The sequence below is a fragment of the Pelobates fuscus genome, chromosome 2 (assembly GCF_036172605.1).
Source record: "Pelobates fuscus isolate aPelFus1 chromosome 2, aPelFus1.pri, whole genome shotgun sequence".
In the NCBI taxonomy this organism is placed as follows: Eukaryota; Metazoa; Chordata; class Amphibia; order Anura; family Pelobatidae; genus Pelobates; species Pelobates fuscus.
This window is the reverse complement of record NC_086318.1, coordinates 187,314,897-187,336,465: the sequence shown is the minus strand read 5'-3', so window position 1 is coordinate 187,336,465 and position 21,569 is coordinate 187,314,897. Positions and strand designations below refer to the sequence as shown.

The window sequence follows — 21,569 nt, the reverse complement described above, 5'->3', positions numbered from 1 at the left end:
TGCACTTGCTGAGGTTGGCAGAGTACACGCTGAAGGCCTGACACCCAGACGCTTGCAGACAACTAACTGCTATTAGCTTACAGTGAAAAACCTTTTTTGTTTTTAAAGGCACACTATAGTCACACCAGATATGAGTGGCAAATGCACTTGCTGAGGTTGGCGGAGTACACGCTGAAGGCCTGACACCTAGACGCTTGCAGACAACTAACTGCTTTTAGCTTACAGTGAAAAACGTTTATTGTTTTTAAAGGCACGCTATAGTCACACCAGATATGAGTGGCAAATGCACTTGCTGAGGTTGGCAGAGTACACGCTGAAGGCCTGACACCCAGACGCCTGCAGACAACTAACTGCTATTAGCTTACAGTGAAAAACTTTTTTTTTGTTTTATAAGATACACTATAGTCACACCAGATATGAGTGGCAATGCACTTGCTGAGGTTGGCAGAGTACACGCTGAAGGCCTGACACCCAGACGCTTGCAGACAACTAACTGCTATTAGCTTACAGTGAAATTTTTTTGGGTTTTTAAAGGCACACTATAGTCACACCAGATATGAGTGGCAAATGCACTTGCTGAGGTTGGCAGAGTACATGCTGAAGGCCTGACACCCAGACGCTTGCAGACAACTAACTGCTATTAGCTTACAGTGAAAAACTTTTTTTGTTTTTAAAGGCACACTATAGTCACACCAGATATGAGTGGCAAATGCACTTGCTGAGATTGGCAGAGTACACGCTGAAGGCCTGACACCCAGACGCTTGCAGACAACTAACTGCTATTAGCTTACAGTGAAAAACTTTTTTTTGTTTTTAAAGGCACACTATAGTCACACCAGATATGAGTGGCAAACACACTTGCTGAGGTTGGCAGAGTACACGCTGAAGGCCTGACACCCAGACGCTTGCAGACAACTAACTGCTATTAGCTGACAGTGAAAAACTTTTTTTGTATTTAAAGGCACACTATAGTCACACCAGATATGAGTGGCAAATGCACTTGCTGAGGTTGGCAGAGTACACGCTGAAGGCCTGACACCCAGACGCTTGCAGACAACTAACTGCTATTAGCTTACAGTGAAAAACGTTTTTTTGTTTTTAAAGGCACGCTATAGTCACACCAGATATGAGTGGCAAATGCACTTGCTGAGGTTGGCAGAGTACACGCTGCAGGCCTGACACCTAGACACTTGCAGACAACTAACTGCTATTAGCTTACAGTAAAAAACTTTTTTTGTTTTTAAATGCACACTATAGTCACACCAGATATGAGTGGAAAATGCACTTGCTGAGATTGGCAGAGTACACGCTGAAGGCATGACACCCAGACGCTTGCAGACAACTAACTGCTATTAGCTTACAGTGAAAAACATTTTTTTGTTTTTAAAGGCACACTATAGTCACACCAGATATGAGTGGCAAATGCACTTGCTGAGGTTGGCGGAGTACACGCTGAAGGCCTGACACCTAGACGCTTGCAGACAACTAACTGCTTTTAGCTTACAGTGAAAAACGTTTATTGTTTTTAAAGGCACGCTATAGTCACACCAGATATGAGTGGCAAATGCACTTGCTGAGGTTGGCAGAGTACACGCTGAAGGCCTGACACCCAGACGCTTGCAGACAACTAACTGCTATTAGCTTACAGTGAAAAACCTTTTTTGTTTTTAAAGGCACACTATAGTCACACCAGATATGAGTGGCAAATGCACTTGCTGAGGTTGGCGGAGTACACGCTGAAGGCCTGACACCTAGACGCTTGCAGACAACTAACTGCTTTTAGCTTACAGTGAAAAACGTTTATTGTTTTTAAAGGCACGCTATAGTCACACCAGATATGAGTGGCAAATGCACTTGCTGAGGTTGGCAGAGTACACGCTGAAGGCCTGACACCCAGACGCCTGCAGACAACTAACTGCTATTAGCTTACAGTGAAAAACTTTTTTTTTGTTTTATAAGATACACTATAGTCACACCAGATATGAGTGGCAATGCACTTGCTGAGGTTGGCAGAGTACACGCTGAAGGCCTGACACCCAGACGCTTGCAGACAACTAACTGCTATTAGCTGACAGTGAAAAACTTTTTTTGTATTTAAAGGCACACTATAGTCACACCAGATATGAGTGGCAAATGCACTTGCTGAGGTTGGCAGAGTACACGCTGCAGGCCTGACACCTAGACACTTGCAGACAACTAACTGCTATTAGCTCACAGTGAAAAACTTTTTTTGTTTTTAAATGCACACTATAGTCACACCAGCTATGAGTGACAAATGCACTTGCTGAGGTTGGCAGAGTACACGCTGAAGGCCTGACACCCAGACGCTTGCAGACAACTAACTGCTATTAGCTTACAGTGAAAAACTTTTTTTGTTTTTAAAGGCACACTATAGTCACACCAGCTATGAGTGACAAATGCACTTGCTGAGGTTGGCAGAGTACACGCTGAAGGCCTGACACTGAGACGCTTGCAGACAACTAACTGCTATTAGCTTACAGTGAAAAACTTTTTTTGTTTTTAAAGGCACACTATAGTCACACCAGATATGAGTGGCAAATGCACTTGCTGAGGTTGGCAGAGTACACGCTGAAGGCCTGACACCCAGATGGTTGCAGACAACTAACTGCTATTAGCTTACAGTGAAAAACTTTTTTTGTTTTTAAAGGCACACTATAGTCAAACCAGATATGAGTGGCAAATGCACTTGCTGAGGTTGGCAGAGTACACGCTGAAGGCCTGACACCCAGATGGTTGCAGACAACTAACTGCTATTAGCTTACAGTGAAAAACTTTTTTTTGTTTTTAAAGGCACACTATAGTCAAACCAGATATGAGTGGCAAATGCACTTGCTGAGGTTGGCAGAGTATCCGCTGAAGGCCTGACACCCAGACGCTTGCAGACAACTAACTGCTATTCAATCTATAACAGTGAAACAAGTTTTTTGTTTTTAAATGTCAAGCTTAAGCTATTGTGACACCAGATATGAGTGGTGGCACAGGGCAAGTGGGCACAGTATCCACTGTGAGCCTGACACAGAAGCTGGCAGACAACTAACTGCTATTCAATCTATTAGAGTGAAAAAAAAATATTTTTAAATGTCAAGCTTAAGCTATTGTGACACCAGATATGAGTGGTGGCACTGGGCAAGTGGGCACAGTATCCACTGTGAGTCTGACACAGAAGCTAGAAGGCAGGCAACTGCAATTACATTACACACACACACACAAAAAAAAAAAAAGCAGACTGATGTTCTAGCCCTAAAAAGGGCTTTTTGGGGTGCTGTTCTTACAGCAGAGATCAGATGAGTCCTTTAGGACTGTAGTGGACACTGAATACCCTCGCCTAGCTTTCAATTTCCCTATCTAATGAGCAGCAGCTACACTTTCCCTCCTCTCACTAAGAATGCAGCTTCAGAATGAGTCTAAAATCGATGCTGGGAGGGAGATGGGAGGGTCTGGAAGGGAGGGTCTGCTGCTAATTTGCTGGAATGTGTCTGCTGACCGTGAGGCACAGGGTCAAAGTTTGCTCAATGATGACGAATAGGGGGCGGATCGAACTGCGCATGTGTTCGTCTGCCGTGGCGAACGCGAACACGCTATGTTTGCCGGGAACTATTCGCAAGCGAACATTTCGGGACATCACTACCCAGCACTAATAATGTATCCAAAAATAACAATTTCTCATGTATAATAAAAAAAAGGAAACATGTCTACTAAACATATAAAGATACAAGTGATACATTGTATATGTGCTCATTATTTGCTTTAGGTGTAAATATATAGAAATATATATATATATATATATTTATTTTTTTTTCCCTTGGAGGATTAATGCTTTGCAAGCTGGAAGCTGCTTTAAACCCCTGCTCAGTTTGAAATATAATTGAAAAAAAAAAAAAAAGAGTGATGGTATTTTAGCAACATAACTATGTTGATAAATTGAAATGGTTATGATGCTTACAAAGAAAATGTTTATTGACTATTTACTTTTTTTTTTCCTGAACAAATTTTACAAGTCATTATATTACTGATGTATGAATGTATTTTCACTGAGATGATAGTTGTTTGCTCTGTGACAACATTAAGTCAAATGTATATTTATCTTTTAGTCATTTATTTATAAGAAATAACCAAATTTAATTTGGTCAAAATAAGAAATTCAGAAACTGAATAAATTCAAAACAAAACAAAATAACTTCATACAGGCAATTAATAATCTTAGTGGCATGACTTATTTTTATAGTGTATTTGCCATATATATATATATATATATATATATATATATATATATATATATAAAAAAAATCACAATTAATGGCACTCACCCTTGCTCATAAAGATAGTAGTGAAAATGCCCTGGTGCAATCCAATGCTCATAAATAATTGTATTGAAGAAAAGATGCACTCTTTGGTCTTTGTTGTAAATACTAACGATCTTTAATCCATGTAAGGTTTACAAGTTGCTTGATCAACGTTTCGACCCATTCGGGTCTTCCTCAGGATCAGGATCATATATATAAGGCAAATACACTATTGTGAACGTGTTCGGCTGTACGAACGTACAAAAGAACAGACAAATATATTTTAATCCAAAAAAGGAACATACAGGTTTATTCGCTATATTGTAAATTGCCTTTAATTTAAAAATATATATATATATATATATATATATATATATATATATATATATATAAAATATTGTATGCCAAAGTGTCCAAAATGGAAATATAGCTGACTTGGAGATTTCTTTTGGCCTAAAATATGAAATTCAGTTTGAATTCCTGAAATAGTTTAGTGAACAATCCTAAAAAGGTCAATTCATATTTAGCTGGATGCATGGAAATAATGTTCCCAGTCTCCACAGGTATAAACAAAACAATGGAAATTCATCAGACATACATAATATGGTATTGTCAAGACTTTGTATAAACAGTTTTGTTTCTTCTTCAAACAGTTCAGAAAGCAATGATTCAGGTCTGTCTTTTGTGCATTGCAGAAGATTTTCCAACACCAAGAATAATGAAAAAATGTTTTCATATTGCACAATGTCATACCTGGTACAGTTCTGTGGAGTGGAAAAGGAATAAAAAATTATTAAACATAAGAAAGGTAATGCAAATTCTTGAAAGGAAACAATGTCCTTAAAAGGAAATAAAGCAATATACAACTAAAATATTTTCTGCAAAGACGTGGAAAAATGCTGAGTAAAGCAAGATGGAACGGGGATCAGTTTTAATAGTACAAAAATAAAATTAATGTTAACTGATATAAGGATATAATAAAAACGTAAGTGTTTTTGACTCACACCAAAAGGTAGTACATTGAAGAGTAAACCATGCTCCACTATGATATTATATATATATATATATATATATATATATATATATATTACATATATATATATATATATATATATATATATATATATATATATATATATATTAATTATATATGATAATTATTTGTTTAACTATAAAGAATGTGTTATGTGAACAAGTGTTGTTGAAAAAAAAAATTCTGGACAAAATTAGCATTCAACTTATTTATGTGGCTTGTTATATACAGCGGGGCAGCGGCCGTCTGTCCCACTCTCCGCCCGAGTAATCCCCATCTTGTGCGATAAGGAACTCCCCTCCAAGGGACTAGAACACTTTGGCAAGCCTCTCCTCTTTGGTACCAGGTTGCCTTCTTACAATGGGCCACAGCTTCCATTCATCTAGTGGGTGCTTAGTCAGGGATTATGTGCTGATATTATGTTTATTTGCCGGAGCTGTTCTTGTGTGCGGCCGTTCAGCATGGCGGCCTGGCCCCGCCCCCAATTTTTCTTACCTCTTAAATAGACATTTCTAGATTTTCTTTGTTATATCCTTTTTTCAGTAAATTGACCTTCTATTATATTGGCTTGATTGATTTATTATAATATGTTTGTGCAATTTCTTCTAATCCTGAGAAATTTGCTCTTTGAGGCATTGACTAACCATTGGGTATGATAACAGGTAGTTATTTTTATGATCCGCCTTCTTGGCTGACATCATCAGAATTGATGACCTCAGCCAATCCAATACTTTCCAAGGAAGTTGGTGGGGGCGGAGCCAAACACTGCCATAGCCATTTAGCATTTTCTCATAGAGATGCTTTGTATCAATTTATCTCTATGGGGAATGTGCAGCGATGCTAAACGTCAGTACTGACCCAGGAAGCACCTCTTGAGTGTCTGCCACTAGAGATGTCCCAATGAGGCAGTGTAAACACTGCATTTTCTCTGAAAAGGCAGTTTTTACATTAAAAAAGCCTGCAGAGACTGACTATACATACCAGAACAACTACATTAAGCTATAGTTCTGGTGACTATAATGTCAATTTAAAACATGTTTTTTGTTTTTATGCTTCCATTTTGTATATAAATATTCAGAAAAGAAAGTAGATGCTAATACAATACTCTGATTATAGCTGTTCAAATACTGCAAGAAGAAATCCAATTTTATTTTATTAACCTTCAAGACAAAATAGATTGTCTATGAAACAACAATAGGATGTACCAAGTACTTGCTCAAGATCTGGCCCTGGAAGACATATAGTTACTCTCAGTATGCCATGAATAAATTAGTTTGTGCAATTCAAAGGGTTTCACAATAACTACAGCAGCACCAAGTGCTGATGACCATGTGCTTCAAAGATCATCAAAATGGCCCTAGTCATGTGTCCTGGTATAACCTAATTACACTAACAATCTACTGGAATCCCACTATATTTTCAAACATTCAAAATCAAACCCTTAATTTTTTACAGCTATAATTTAGATTATTAGCTGCATAAGTTATTTGGCAGAGATATATCCTAACATTTAACCTCCAAATGACAATCACTCAGAATGCAGCAAAAGATAATGTTTAATAAAAGGATGCTAGAGAAAATATAACATACTAATATACATATTCTAGCTAAACAATTGTAATACTAACTATACAATTATATTTTGCAGTGCTAATTGTTTATTTCCCATGACTGCAGTTAAAACATATCAAAGGCTATCCAAGCATATCTATCTAAACACAAGTACAACAATTATAAAGAAATTATACAGTTTTATACTCAACATCCCAGGATCTAAGATGAAATGGAGATAAAGGTTTCTGCTGCTCTGGATGGATCAAACTCCATGTCCTATAAACAAATATGGGCCTAGAGCACATAGTTTCAACCTGAGAAAATTGGTCAGGTTGCTTGTGCCCTTGTACTGCAACATTGCTGCTATCTCAAAACCACATCAAAATAAATCTCAAAACCTCCACAAAACAGCTTACACAATATTTATAGTAAGATGCCCCTCCTTCTAGACTATTTCTTACCCATGAACCTGCCTCCTGACTCTGAATTGTTTAAAGTGGTTTGTTAATTAACATTTTCACTACTTAAAACCAGCATTTATGCAGGGAATATCTTTTAATTGGTAAACAAATACATTTGGGGGTTATGGGCGTAAAAGCATAAATATTGTGCTAAAATTTCATTTTTCATGTCCTTAACACCAATGTCATAAGGTATAGTACTACAAAGAGCTTGCATCACAGGTGATTGGTGTCTTCCCAGTTTGTTACTTCCAATATTTGTAAAACAAGAATAGTATCTTTCAGATAAGCTGGATTTTTTACTACTATTGGCTGGGGTAGAGATTTGTAAAAAAAAAAAAAAACTCTGAAGAAATGGCAAAAGCCATATTACAGGCCTTAGAGTAGCCAGACTTAATGTAAATAAAGATAAAGACAAAGTCTGAAATTTAGAAATACACAAACTCAGTAAACAGGCCAATCCAGGATCCCAGAAATACACAAAGTTAAATACATGCTAAGGTCAATAAACGTGTATCAAGACAGAAACCACAATAGGGCACTGAATATGGGCCCAAAGTAGTATTATATAGGCTAACGTGTTCTAATTGGTTCACGTTATCCCTGCCTCCCCAAAAAGATTGAAAATAGGTTAACTTGGTCACTTTAAGGGTGGGCATGGCTTCACAAATTTGAAACTTATAAAAGACATGCCATTTAAGCGGGCAGCATCTAAGACTATGCAGTGGCTGTGTGATATTTGGCTTGCTCAAACCAGGATGAGGAGCGGTTCCCAGACGCAGAATGGTAAGTATATGTATTCCCTATTCGGGTTGCACAAAGCGTTCGGCTCCTGTGGTCCGTCGAGTGGAGTAGCACAGGGCGCATGAATCAGGTAAGTTTGTTAAAATCAGAGAGTGAAACCAAAGTGAGCAAGGCTCAATTTTTGTTTTGGGAATTTGACAATTTTTATTGATCAGTAGTGATGTCACGAACATAAAATTTTCCTTTCCCGAATGGCGAACGCGAACTTCCGCAAATGTTCGCGAACGGGCGAACCGCCATAGACTTCAATAGGCAGGCGAATTTTAAAACCCACAGGGACTCTTTCTGGCCACAATAGTGATGGAAAAGTTGTTTCAAGGGGACTAACACCTGGACTGTGGCATGCCGGAGGGGGATCCATGGCAAAACTCCCATGGAAAATGGCAGATGCAGTTGATGCAGAGTCTGGTTTTAAGCCATAAAGGGCATAAATCACCTAACATTCCTAAATTGTTTGGAATAACGTGCTTTAAAACATCAGGTATGATGTTGTATCGATCAGGTAGTGTAAGGGTTACGCCTGCTTCACAGTGACAGACCAAACTCCCCGTTTAACGGCCCGCAAACAACCGCAAACAGTCCATTTGCACAACCGAAAACTCCCCATTTACACAAGGTTGGATACCAAGCTAGCCATGTCCCGTTCCTTGTCCTCACTGATGTCATTGAAGGTCTCTTCCTCCACCCAGCCACGTACAACACCAAGGGTCCCCGAAAGGTGACAACAAGCCCCCTGTATTTTTTTAAATGTACACTACTGTTACACCAGATATGAGTTGCACTGGTGTGACACTGTGCCCTGGCAGGCCCTGAAACGTACACGTGTGAAGGACACTGACTGCTATTATATTACAGTCAAAAAAGTGTTTTTTTTTTGTTTTTTTTTTAATGCAAGCTATTGTGACACCAGATATGAGTGGTGGCACTGGGACCACCTTAAACATATTGGATATCGCTAAAAATCATGATCACTATATACTTTCTCTACAAACCTCTAAAACGAACCAAACTACTCATCCATCTGCTATACCACTTTATCCCACCTAGAACTAGTGCCCAGTTAAAATAATTGACTCTTACTTACCCACACTCAGTCATGCCACACACATTTCACCACTACTCTCACTGAATCCCTCTGACTACGGCTAAATACATCTTCTACATCAGAACACTACTCCTAAGATTGGGTTGTATCCATGTCTCGGGTATTTCATTTAGAATAGGGGCAGCTTCGGTCTCCATCAACACTGACACTTCAGTGCATATTATTAAAAGATTGGGCAGATGGAAATCCTCAGTCTACAACCGATATATTCCTCATCCCGAGAAAGAAATGAGGAAAGCTTTTAAAAGTTTGGCTTTGTAAATTTGATGCAATAAGTGTGTTTTTCTTTAATACTTTTTCACCCTCTTTGCAGGAACCCGATTTACATATATTACTAATATGTTTCTGAACATATATATTTTTTTAATGCAAGCTATTGTGACACCAGATATGAGTGGTGGCACTGGGACCACCTTAAAAATATTGGATATCGCTAAAAATCATGATCACTATATACTTTCTCTACAAACCTCTAAAACGAACCAAACTACTCATCCATCTGCTATACCACTTTATCCCACCTAGAACTAGTGCCCAGTTAAAATAATTGACTCTTACTTACCCACACTCAGTCATGCCACACACATTTCACCACTACTCTCACTGAATCCCTCTGACTACGGCTAAATTCATCTTCTACATCAGAACACTACTCCTAAGATTGGGTTGTATCCATGTCTCGGGTATTTCATTTAGAATAGGGGCAGCTTTGGTCTCCATCAACACTGACACTTCAGTGCATATTATTAAAAGATTGGGCAGATGGAAATCCTCAGTCTACAACCGATATATTCCTCATCCCGAGAAAGAAATGAGGAAAGCTTTTAAAAGTTTGGCTTTGTAAATTTGATGCAATAAGTGTGTTTTTCTTTAATACCTTTTCACCCTCTTTGCATGAACCCGATTTACATATATTACTAATATGTTTCTGAACATATATATTATATTATTCACTCACTCACTCTCTGGGCCGGCCTAAGACATCATGCTGCCTAGGTCCAACGATAAATGACTATGGGGGATAATGTATAATAAACACAGGTTACTGGCTATGGGGGGGGGATAATGTATAATAAACACAGGTTACTGGCTATGGGAGGGATAATGTATAATAAACACAGGTTACTGGCTATGGGGAGGATAATGTATAACAAACACAGGTTACTGGCTATGGGAGGATAATGTATAATAAACACAGGTTACTGGCTATGGGAGGATAATGTATAATAAACACAGGTTACTGGCTATGGGGAGGATAATGTATAATAAACACAGGTTACTGGCTATGGGGGATAATGTATAATAAACACAGGTTACTGGCTATGGGAGGGATACTGTATAATAAACACAGGTTACTGGCTATGGGAGGATATTGTATAATAAGCACATGTTACTGGCTATGGGGGGATAATGTATAATAAACACAGGTTACTGGCTATGGGAGGATAATGCATAATAAACACAGGTTACTGGCTATGGGAGGATAATGTATAATAAACACAGGTTACTGGCTATGCGGAGGATAATGTATAATATGGGGGGGGGTAATGTATAATAAACACAGGTTACTGGCTATGGGAGGGATAATGTATAATAAACACAGGTTACTGGCTATGGGAGGATATTGTATAATAAGCACATGTTACTGGCTATGGGGGAGATAATGTATAATAAACACAGGTTGCTGGCTATGGGAGGATAATGTATAATAAACACAGGTTACTGGCTATGGGAGGATAATGTATAATAAACACAGGTTACTGGCTATGGGGGAGATAATGTATAATAAGCACAGTTTACTGGCTATGGGGGATAATGTATAATAAACACAGGTTACTGGCTATGGGAGGATAATGTATAATAAACACAGGTTACTGGCTATGGGAGGATAATGTATAATAAACAGAGGTTACTGGCTATGGGGGGATAATGTATAATAAACACAGGTTACTGGCTATGGGAGGATAATGTATAATAAACACAGGTTACTGGCTATGGGGGATAATGTATAATAAACACAGGTTACTGGCTATGGGAGATAATGTATAATAAACACAGGTTACTGGTTATGGAGGATAATGTATAATAAACACAAACACAAAAAAAAAATTAAAAAAAAATTAAAAAAAAAAAAAAAAAAAAATGCAGCTTCAGAATTAATCTAAATTGTATGCTGTCTAGGAGGTGGGAGGGTCTGGGAGGAAGGGTATGCTGCTGATTGGCTGGAATGTGACTGCTGACTGTGGGGTAGAGGGTCAAAGTTTACTCAATGATGACGAATAGGGGGCAGACCGAACATCGCATATGTTTGCTGTCCGTGGCGAACGCGAACACGCTATATTCGCCAGGAACTCCTCGTCAGCGAACCGTTCGGGACATCATTATTGATCAGTTGTAGTTTGAGACATATACACAGTATGCGCAACATATTGCAATACCTCTTGCATTAATAATGACATCGCCACATTGTCTCTTGTTGTTTACAGTTGGTTGGCATACAGATATATAATAGCATTAGTGCATGAGTGGATTATAGTAATAGACAATTTAAAACAAAGTAAACTTGAGGAGTAACAAATAAGTGGAGGAACAGGGGTTTATGGGGGACCACAGTATATAGGTACAAGTTTTACTCAACTATGTCTGGGAGGTAATGCAATAGAATGGCTCTACAAAGATCAGCCTTTGATGGTTGTTCTCAGTGTGGACCAGGGATTAAGGGGAAAGTTCATTTTTTCGATATTTGTGCCATGCTAATGCTCATCTAGGTTTTATAGAACCAAACTGGGTAAACATCATCTGCTAATATGCCCAATTGAGATCTATCTGGTTCAATACCTGTCCCATCTCTGGGGGTCCCTGGCTTTCAATTTCCTTGTAAGGTTGGCAGAGGTTATATGCCAGGCTCATAAATCAGTCATAAGAGGGCTGTTGATCCAGCAGGCATCATACTTACATAAAAGATCCAAATCCCAATTGCTCTTGACCATCCAACACCAACAAAACCCTACACAGGAGTTGAAAGATCAGATTACTGATATCACTAGAAAGATTCACCAACAAGCCCTCCAGAAAGTAGTTTATCACCTCCGAAAACTGAGAGTGTCCCACTAGGCTCAAGGGAATAGGGTGGGACGTCTGTTAGGTAACAGACTGGAAAAACGCCAAACAAACCAGTAAATTTACCATCTTTTATCCCAAAAAGGAACCAATTGATATCACCAAAGGACATTAGCAACAACTTCTCTGGATATTATTCTCGACTATACAACTTAAAGCAAGAAAGAAAACCACACAGCCACAAGAAGCATCCATAAAAAATATCTGGACCACATAACATTACCTAGGCTTACAGACAAACAACAAGTCAACCTCTCCAACCCTGTCACAGAGGAAGAAGTCCTCTGAGTGATACGATCTCTCCTGAAAGGCAAAGCCCTGGTGCCGGATGGGTTTTTGAACTCTTATTATGAACTAATGAGAGAGGAAAAGTATGACTGTTTGGCGAGGGCAAGGGCTGCACTGTATGAACACAATATGAAACTATAATGGAGAAAGTCTGACTGAGTGCGAGACTTCCTCCAGGAGCGTTCAGCACAATGGGAGCAACTTTGCAGATAGTGTGTTGATTTAGTATGCCACGGTTGGGGGCGTTTCCTCCTCGAGGTGCATGTTTGGAACGGGGCTGCAGCATTCAAGGCAGAGGTGAGGGTAGTGTTATATGTGGAGATAACAAAACAAGGAATAGAGTCAGCGCTAATCAGAAAGGCAGCAGTCCCAAACAAGGACTCCCTCTAATGTCCCTGTAGGTAAATAGACAAAACAAGAGAATGGGGGATGGGTCTGCGCCACTGTATACAACAGATAATAATATTAAGTCCAATGGGATCTGTATCGTTGTGTCCAAAGTTCTACTTTATACGATATCCAGAAGATGTCAGTGACATGGAGGATAGTCCAATTGTATAAAAAATAGAAGAATTCTTACTTACAGTTGGCAGAGCTTAATCCAGCTCTGGTGTGAATGGCTTATAGCGGTATTATCCCCGCCTGCAGGATATACGGCAAGTGTCCTCTTCTATGTAGTGGCAGGTAACCAAGTTTGCTATCCATTGATAAAGCCTTATATTGGCGAAACGCGTTTGGATATTTTTACTGTTTTTATATACTGTTAATAAAATAGATTTTGGTCCTTTTTACGTCTAAACCATCATCTTTTATTACTACCTGGCTTTTATATATATTTTATACCGTATACTTCTTTTATTTTTTATTTCCTTGATATAATACTCCAAAGAATCCCAGTTGGGGATTATACCACCTACGCTGTTACATAGAGCAGTTAGTCTGCCCTATATATTGTGAGTATATTTTATTATTTTATTTTATCACCAAAGATTTTATTGAGAGCACTATCACTGTTTTATCTTCTCTCCGAGCTATTGATATTCGCGTCAAGATCACTCATCCTATATCCTGCAAGCGGGGATTATACCGCTGCACGCCTAACAACCTAGAGCTAGCGGAAGCTCTACCGAATGTGAGTGTATCTATTATATTTTATATCTTTTATCGCATGTGTGGAACATACTGCACCATTATTGTTTCCATTTTTATTTCCAACTTGGTTACCTGCCACTACATAGAAGAGGACACTTGCCGTATATCCTGCAAGCGGGGATAATACCGCTATAAGCCATTCACACCAGAGCTGGATTAAGCTCTGCCAACTGTAAGTAAGAATTCTTCTATTTTTTATACAATTGGACTATCCTCCATGTCACTGACATCTTCTGGATATCGTATAAAGTAGAACTTTGGACACAACGATACAGATCCCATTGGACTTAATATTATTATCTGTTGTATACAGTGGCGCAGACCCATCCCCCATTCTCTTATATGTGGAGATGCCTTTAAAGTTTAAACTTTGAACAATGTCTCACATGAAAAATATCCAAAATATATGAGCATTAAAGTGATTATGCAAAAAAACTGGTTATATTCACTGTGAATGTATCACACTTGAGTCCAATATGTTTTAGTCTCTTTTTTTGTTGTTGATACAATTACTTCAATGGAAAGAGTAATACACAAATTGATACAGTCTTTAGATTGTGAGCTTATTCAGTTACCTCCAGTTATGGATCAACTGGGATGTAGATACTGATTAAGCTAAATTTGTATAGTACAATACTAATAGAATCTCCTTCCAGAGTTCGTAGTATTAGTACCCTTCATGAAAGGAAAGAAAATGCTATAAGATCATGGAGAGTGATCTTAAGTTTTAAGCTTAGTTCTCCGTTCTGAAAGAAACAGAGTAAGAGTCCATAGTGTATACTGTATGAAGAATTTATTGAAATAATACGTTAAAAATGCACTCACACTTTGTAAATTTGCATCAAGCGTTACTGGAAGCAAGTTGTTTGGTGGGGGCAGTTTGCACGGTCCTGCAGTCCAGCCGGTAGATGTGAAGACTGGAGGTTGCCGCGTGCGTGTCACCGATCTCCCCTTCTGCGTTCCAAGTGCAGCTCGGTAAAGTTTTACAGTAAGTGCCAAAAAGTGACGCTGTGCGTTTTGTGAGTGTTTGTTCACTTCATCAGATGAAGCTCAACTGATGAAGTGAGCAAACACTCACGAAGCGCGTGAAGACAGGACAGCAGCACTTTTTGGCACTTACCGTAAAACTTTACCGAGCTGCACTTGGAGCTCAGAAGGGGAGATCGGTGACACGCACGCGGATGGTATGGAGGTGCCACCTGCCCCCATTTAGAACAGGTCCCCAAGGATGGCATAGCACGCCCGCCGTCCTTAAGGTGTTCAAGTCAAGTAGGGATTTTTACACCTTTTGTTACACAATTAAAGTATGTCAAAACTGTTATTTTATCTTCTTTTGGATCAACAGCAGAGTTAAAAATGTGTGAAAGTTTTAACTTTTTTTTAAATTATCATTAATATTTAAATATATAATCACAGCACAATTAAATATAGATTTTTGAATGAAAAAAAAACAGGGAGGAAGTGGAGATACAAATAATAATAAAACAATAAAAACATGCATGCATTGTTTTTCTTTGGGGCATAACTAAAAACACCCCTAAAAAAGCTCCTAAGTAAGTAACTAGTAGGGATGTGCATGGGCAAAAAATTTGGTTCAGAAATTTGGGTAAGTAAAAACATTTGTCTCCTTTGGCAATTCGGACCAATGGCGTCCGGTTCGGCAATTTGGAACTTCGGAAAATTCTGAACTTCGGTAATTCGGACCCTAACTCCAAACCACAACCATAACCACTTGTTTTGTCACTTTCCAGAAATCCAAAGCATTTCAGAACTTCGGCAAATAGGAATATGGTAATTCGGACCCTAACACTAATCACTTGTTTTGCCACATTTCAGAAATCCGAAGCACTTCGGCAATTTGGTTCGGTTCGGCACTTCAGCAATTTTAAATTAATCATCAGAATGTCCGAATTGCTTGAAATTTTTCCAAATGTATATTCGGAACGAAACGAATTGCACATGTCATGTAACTACACCCTGTTCCAAATAATTATGCAAATTCTATTTAAGTTTCACAAAGATTCAATATTTTTTTTTCAGTTTAACTCATGGATGGCATTGTGTCTCAGGGCTCCTTTGATCACTGAAAACAATCTCAGACACCTGTGCTAATTAGATTGCCAGGTGAGCCCAATTTAAGTAAAAACTACTAAGGGAGGGTGTTCCACATTATTAAGCAGAGCACCAATTTCATGCAATATGGGGAAGAAAAAGGATCTCTCTGCTGCTGAAAAGAGTGAAATAGTTCAATGCCTTGGACGAGGTATGAAAACATTGGATATTTCATGAAAACTTAAGTGTGATCATCGCACTATTAAGATATTTGTGACTGGGGGGGCGTGTCCGGCTTCCGGCGAGTACAGTTGCATGGCTTGAGAGCTCCGCCGTGAATCCAGCCTGAGAAGCGACAACAATAGCGACTACTGCACATTTTTCGGATACTTACATTCCCACAGGGGCAGCCCTCGACAATGTCACCTTCCAAGCAGCTGAAACTGTCAGAAGCGACGAAATCCAGGAGAAAAGACCGCAGATGAGAAAACCAAGATGGCGGCGACATAGCTAACATGTCGGATGATCACTCTGATAATGAATCGATCTCTTCTAAATACTCAGACACTACGGTTACAGAACGTAGCCTCCATAGAATGCTGCAGGAACTCAGAACCACTATCAGAACGGATTTTCTCAAGATAGATAGTGAACTGAGGAAAGAAATTTCAGCATTGGGTGACAGAACTAGCCATTTAGAGAACAGGTCTGATGAACTGTGTACAGCTCACAACGAAGTGGTTGAAAAACTACAGAACATTTCTGAAGAAAACGCTACTCTGAAACTCAAATTAGCTGACTTGGAGGATAGATCGAGAAGGCAGAACGTTCGTTTCAGTGGCATTCCGGATGATGTGTCCCACGATGCCTTACCTGCTTTCATTCTATCTATCTGCAAATCTTTAGTCCCGGAGCTACCTGACTCTGCATGGACTTTTGACCGCATGCACAGACTCCCACGCCCGGCCCGCATGGCGAGTGACATCCCTAAAGATGTCATCATGAAGTTACATTATTATACACACAAGGACGCTTTACTCAACGCAGCTCGGAAAGCAAGCACTCTCCCGGAACCCTTCCAACAGATCTCCTTATATGCTGATTTATCGGCCTCCACAATGGCACGGAGAAAATAATTTATAACTATCACGAAAACTCTACGCAACAATAACGTCTCTTACAAGTCGGGTTACCCAACAAAACTACTGGTCTGGCGACAGGGTAAGACCCAGGTCATTAACGAGCCAGATGAAGGCATGAAGCTTCTCAACACCTGGGGCCTTTGGATTACCACCAACACAACTCCAACAGACCTTCCTTCAACAGGTTGCTCTCCAAGACGACTTCAGACGGAGTGGAGTATGGCGGGATCGTCAGCCAAAAACTCATGAACTTTTCCTCTGATCCACCAATTTGTGACATAATGAGTATAATAATTTGTCTTGGGCTATTAATACATAGTATGGGGTGATATGTTTTTTCTTTCCCTTTATCGTTTATGATGGCTCCCTCTCTTTCACCTTTTTTTATAATCGGTTAGTGCAGATGGCCCTTAAACTTCTCATATCCAGGCGCCCATTTTTGCTCATAGTCCACCATTCACTACCAAACCCCCACCTATGGGTTAAATATTCAATTTCTGGGAATTAATAGCAACAATTTACATAATAAGGCATACCACCGCTTTTTGTTTATAAATGGAGCGGTTTGCGGTCGTTGCCAGGGCAGTTATATATGCATATCTCTCTGTGCCTTGTTACGGTCGCCGGCCTCTATGACATATTTATATTAAGTTGCACGCTATACACAAGTGGTGGCAACTCCGTAAACTTCATACTCCCTACCCATGGTACGTAACCTCTCTATTGCATGTACCGCGAATACCGTGAGAGACACAACTAACATATCACTCTAGTGTCTATACGGACACATCTGCTTTTGGCAGCCTCATTCACCTTTAACCCCTTAAGGACCAAACTTCTGGAATAAAAGGGAATCATGACATGTCACACATGTCATGTGTCCTTAAGGGGTTAAACATATAAGCCCCCTCATTTGAGTCTAAGTAACCTCTCCATGCCTCACTATAGAGTTTAGACACGTCTCCATAACTCACTGTGTTGGTGTCAGGATCGGGACAGGGATCCAACACGCAGAGTACAAACAGTAGCCAGATACGTATACCGGACCTTAGAATGGCCGGACTAACGTAAGTAGTACAGTAGAGAATAGTCAAAGACAAGCCGAGGTCGAGGGTAACAGAAGACAGGTAAGCGATAGACAAGCCGAATCAAGGGTAACAGAGATAAGCAGAATAGAGCAAACAAGCCGGGTCAAAACCAAAAGGGATAACTAGAAAATACGAGCACTGAGTGACTAGAACAAGCTAGAACCACGACAGGGCAATGAGCTAATGAAAGAAGCACTGTTAAATGCCCTGTTCAGATAAGTAGACACACCTCCGTCGAGTCCTGATTGGTCCTGAACCAATTGAGTGACAGGTCGTTCCGGGTTGACGTCCTGACGTCGACCTCCGGGCGTCATGCTATAAAAGGGAGTCACTCCCTCGCGGCCGGCTTTGCATGACCGGAAGGACCGCGAGGAAGAGGGAAATCAGGCCGTCCGGATGGCTGAACGACTCGGAGGTAGAGACCTCAGGTACCCTGACAGTACCCCCCCTCTCAGATACGCCCACCGGGCGGAAGTAACCAGGACGAGAAGGGAAGCGAGAGTGAAATGCCCTGCGGAGACGGGGAGCATGAACATCCTCCTGAGGTACCCAACTTCTCTCCTCAGGACCATATCCTCTCCAATCGACCAGATATTGTACTTTCCCCCGGGAGATTCGAGAATCGACGATGGAATTGACCTCATACTCCTCCTGACCCTCCACCTGAACAGAGCGAGGAGGGGCGATCGTGGAGGAGAATCTGTTACAAACTAGTGGTTTCAGCAACGAAACATGGAACGAGTTAGGAATGCGTAAGGTAGTAGGAAAAGCTAGACGATACGCAACTGGGTTAATTTGAGCCAGCACCCTGTAAGGGGCAATATACCGGGGAGCGAACTTCATGGAAGGCACCTTTAACCGAATGTTTCTAGTACTCAGCCATACTCTCTCACCTGGAACAAACACCGGTGCTGCCCTTCTACGTTTGTCAGCGTGTTTTTTCACCAGCATAGAATTGTGCAGAAGAATTTGTCGAGTCTGGTCCCACAACATCTTCAAATTGGCAACATGGACATCAACCGACGGTACCCCTTGGGAAGAAGAGTCAGAAGGAAGAATGGAAGGATGAAAGCCATAATTCATGAAGAAGGGGCTAAAATGCGTAGAATCACACACGAGATTGTTGTGTGCAAACTCCGCCCAAGGAATCAAACCGACCCAATCGTCCTGGTGTTCAGAAACGAAACAACGTAGATATTGTTCAACTTTTTGGTTGGTGCGTTCAGCAGCTCCATTGGACTGAGGATGGTAGGCAGAAGAAAAATTCAATTTGATGCCCAGTTGAGAGCAGAAGGATTTCCAAAAACGGGAAACAAATTGGGAACCTCTGTCCGATACAATTTGGGAAGGTATCCCATGTAAACGGAAGACCTCCTTAGCGAATATCTCTGCTAATTCGGGCGAAGATGGAAGTTTAGGTAAGGGAATGAAGTGAGCCATCTTAGTAAATCTGTCCACCACAGTGAGGATAACAGTCTGCTTTTTAGAGATAGGCAAATCAACAATGAAGTCCATAGCCAAACAGGACCATGGCTTTTCAGGAACCTCTAGAGGGTGCAGAAATCCGCATGGGAGCGAATGAGGTAGCTTAGTCTTAGTACAAACTTCACACGCCCCGATGAATTCTTTAATATCTTTACGTAAATCAGGCCACCAGAAATCTTTAGAGATCAAAGCATACGTCTTGCGAATGCCAGGATGCCCAGCCACCTTGCTGTTATGGAAACAGCGTAACACTTCTAGTTGGAGAGTGGCGGGAACGAAGTGTCGATCCCCAGGAGTCTGTTTGGGCGCAAGATGCTGTAATTTCATGATCTCAGTAAGCAACGGGGAGTGAATCCTGAGATTCGTGTTAGCGATGATGTTACCCTTAGGAACTATCGAGGAAAGGACTGGCTCAGTTATAGTGAACGGTTCATATTGACGAGACAAAGCATCGGCCTTAGAGTTCTTAGAACCAGGTCTGTAAGTAAGTACATAATTAAAGTGAGTAAGGAACACAAGGACCAACGAGCTTGTCTGGCGGACAGGCGCTTAGCCTCCCCAATATAAGACAAGTTCTTATGATCCGTTAAAATAGTAACAGTGTGTAATGTCCCTTCTAGTAAATGTCTCCACTCCTTTAACCCCTTAAGGACCAAACTTCTGGAATAAAAGGGAATCATGACATGTCACACATGTCATGTGTCCTTAAGGGGTTAAAGCCTTAATGACCGCTAACAGTTCCCTATCACCAATGTCATATCTGCTTTCAGGCCCAGATAATTTCTTAGAAAAGAACCCACAAGGGTGTAACGGTTTGTCCACCCCTAACCTTTGAGACAGAACAGCACCAACTCCCGTCTCAGAGGCATCGACCTCGAGTAAGAACGGCAGAGTCGTATCAGGGTGGACTAGAATGGGAGCAGAGGCAAAAAGTTCTTTGAGAGTCTTGAACGCAACAAGAGCCTCCGTAGACCAAGTCTTAGTATCAGCCCCTTGTTTGGTCATATTGGTAATAGGCGAGATGATAGAAGAGTATCCCTTAATGAAGCGCCTATAATAGTTGGAAAAACCAATAAACCTCTGAATAGCCTTAAGTCCTTTAGGCAACGGCCAATCTAAAATAGACTGGAGTTTGTCAGGGTCCATTTTAAAGCCTTCCCCAGAAATCACGTAACCAAGAAAGTCTATCTGCGACTGGTCAAAGCTGCATTTCTCCAATTTGCAGTATAGACCATGTTGCAGAAGTTTGTGTAGTACCTTTCTGACTTGTCTATGGTGAGTCTCAATCTCCCTAGAGTGTATCAGTATGTCGTCCAGGTAGACAATAACACAATCATGTTGAAACTCCCTAAGTACCTCATTAATCAAATCCTGAAATACTGCAGGAGCATTGCAAAGTCCAAATGGCATAACTGTGTATTCATAATGGCCATACCGAGTATTGAACGCCGTCATCCACTCGTGTCCGTGCTGGATTCTCACCAAATTATATGCCCCTCTGAGATCTAATTTGGTGAAGATTTTGGAACCCTTAAGACGATCAAACAACTCGGTAATCAATGGGATAGGATAGGCATTTCTGATAGTTATTTTATTCAAACCTCGGTAATCAATACAAGGCCTCAGCGTGCCATCCTTCTTTTTAACAAAGAAAAACCCAGCCCCGGCAGGAGAAGAAGACCTCCTAATGAATCCTTTCTCTAAATTCTCACGGATATATTCCTCTAGAACAGAGTTCTCCTGAACAGATAAAGGATATACATTACCCCTCGGAGGCATAGTACCAGGTAGAAGCTTAATTTTACAATCAAATGGCCTGTGTGGAGGTAATGAATCGGCATTCTTCTTGTCGAATACTGCCTTTAAGTCTTGGTACAGGGGCGGTATCTGTCTCAGTGGACTGAGTAGAACTACCTGGTGTATTAATATTGGCCAATGGAGAAACCCTGCGTAAACACTTCTCCTGGCAGCTCAGACCCCA

The 21,569-nt window shown here is 40.4% G+C and overlaps 1 protein-coding gene across 1 annotated transcript in view; it reads right to left on the bottom strand.

Annotated features, from left to right (window-relative positions):
- Positions 1-4,816: 4,816 nt before the first annotated feature.
- The window catches only part of MEI4 (meiotic double-stranded break formation protein 4), a 200,011-nt gene continuing 183,258 nt past the window's right edge, over positions 4,817-21,569 (bottom strand). Inside the window, exon 4 of the mRNA XM_063440745.1 lies at positions 4,817-5,068. Coding sequence (XP_063296815.1) covers positions 4,817-5,068 — 252 coding nt within the window. The remainder of the gene's footprint in view (positions 5,069-21,569) is intronic.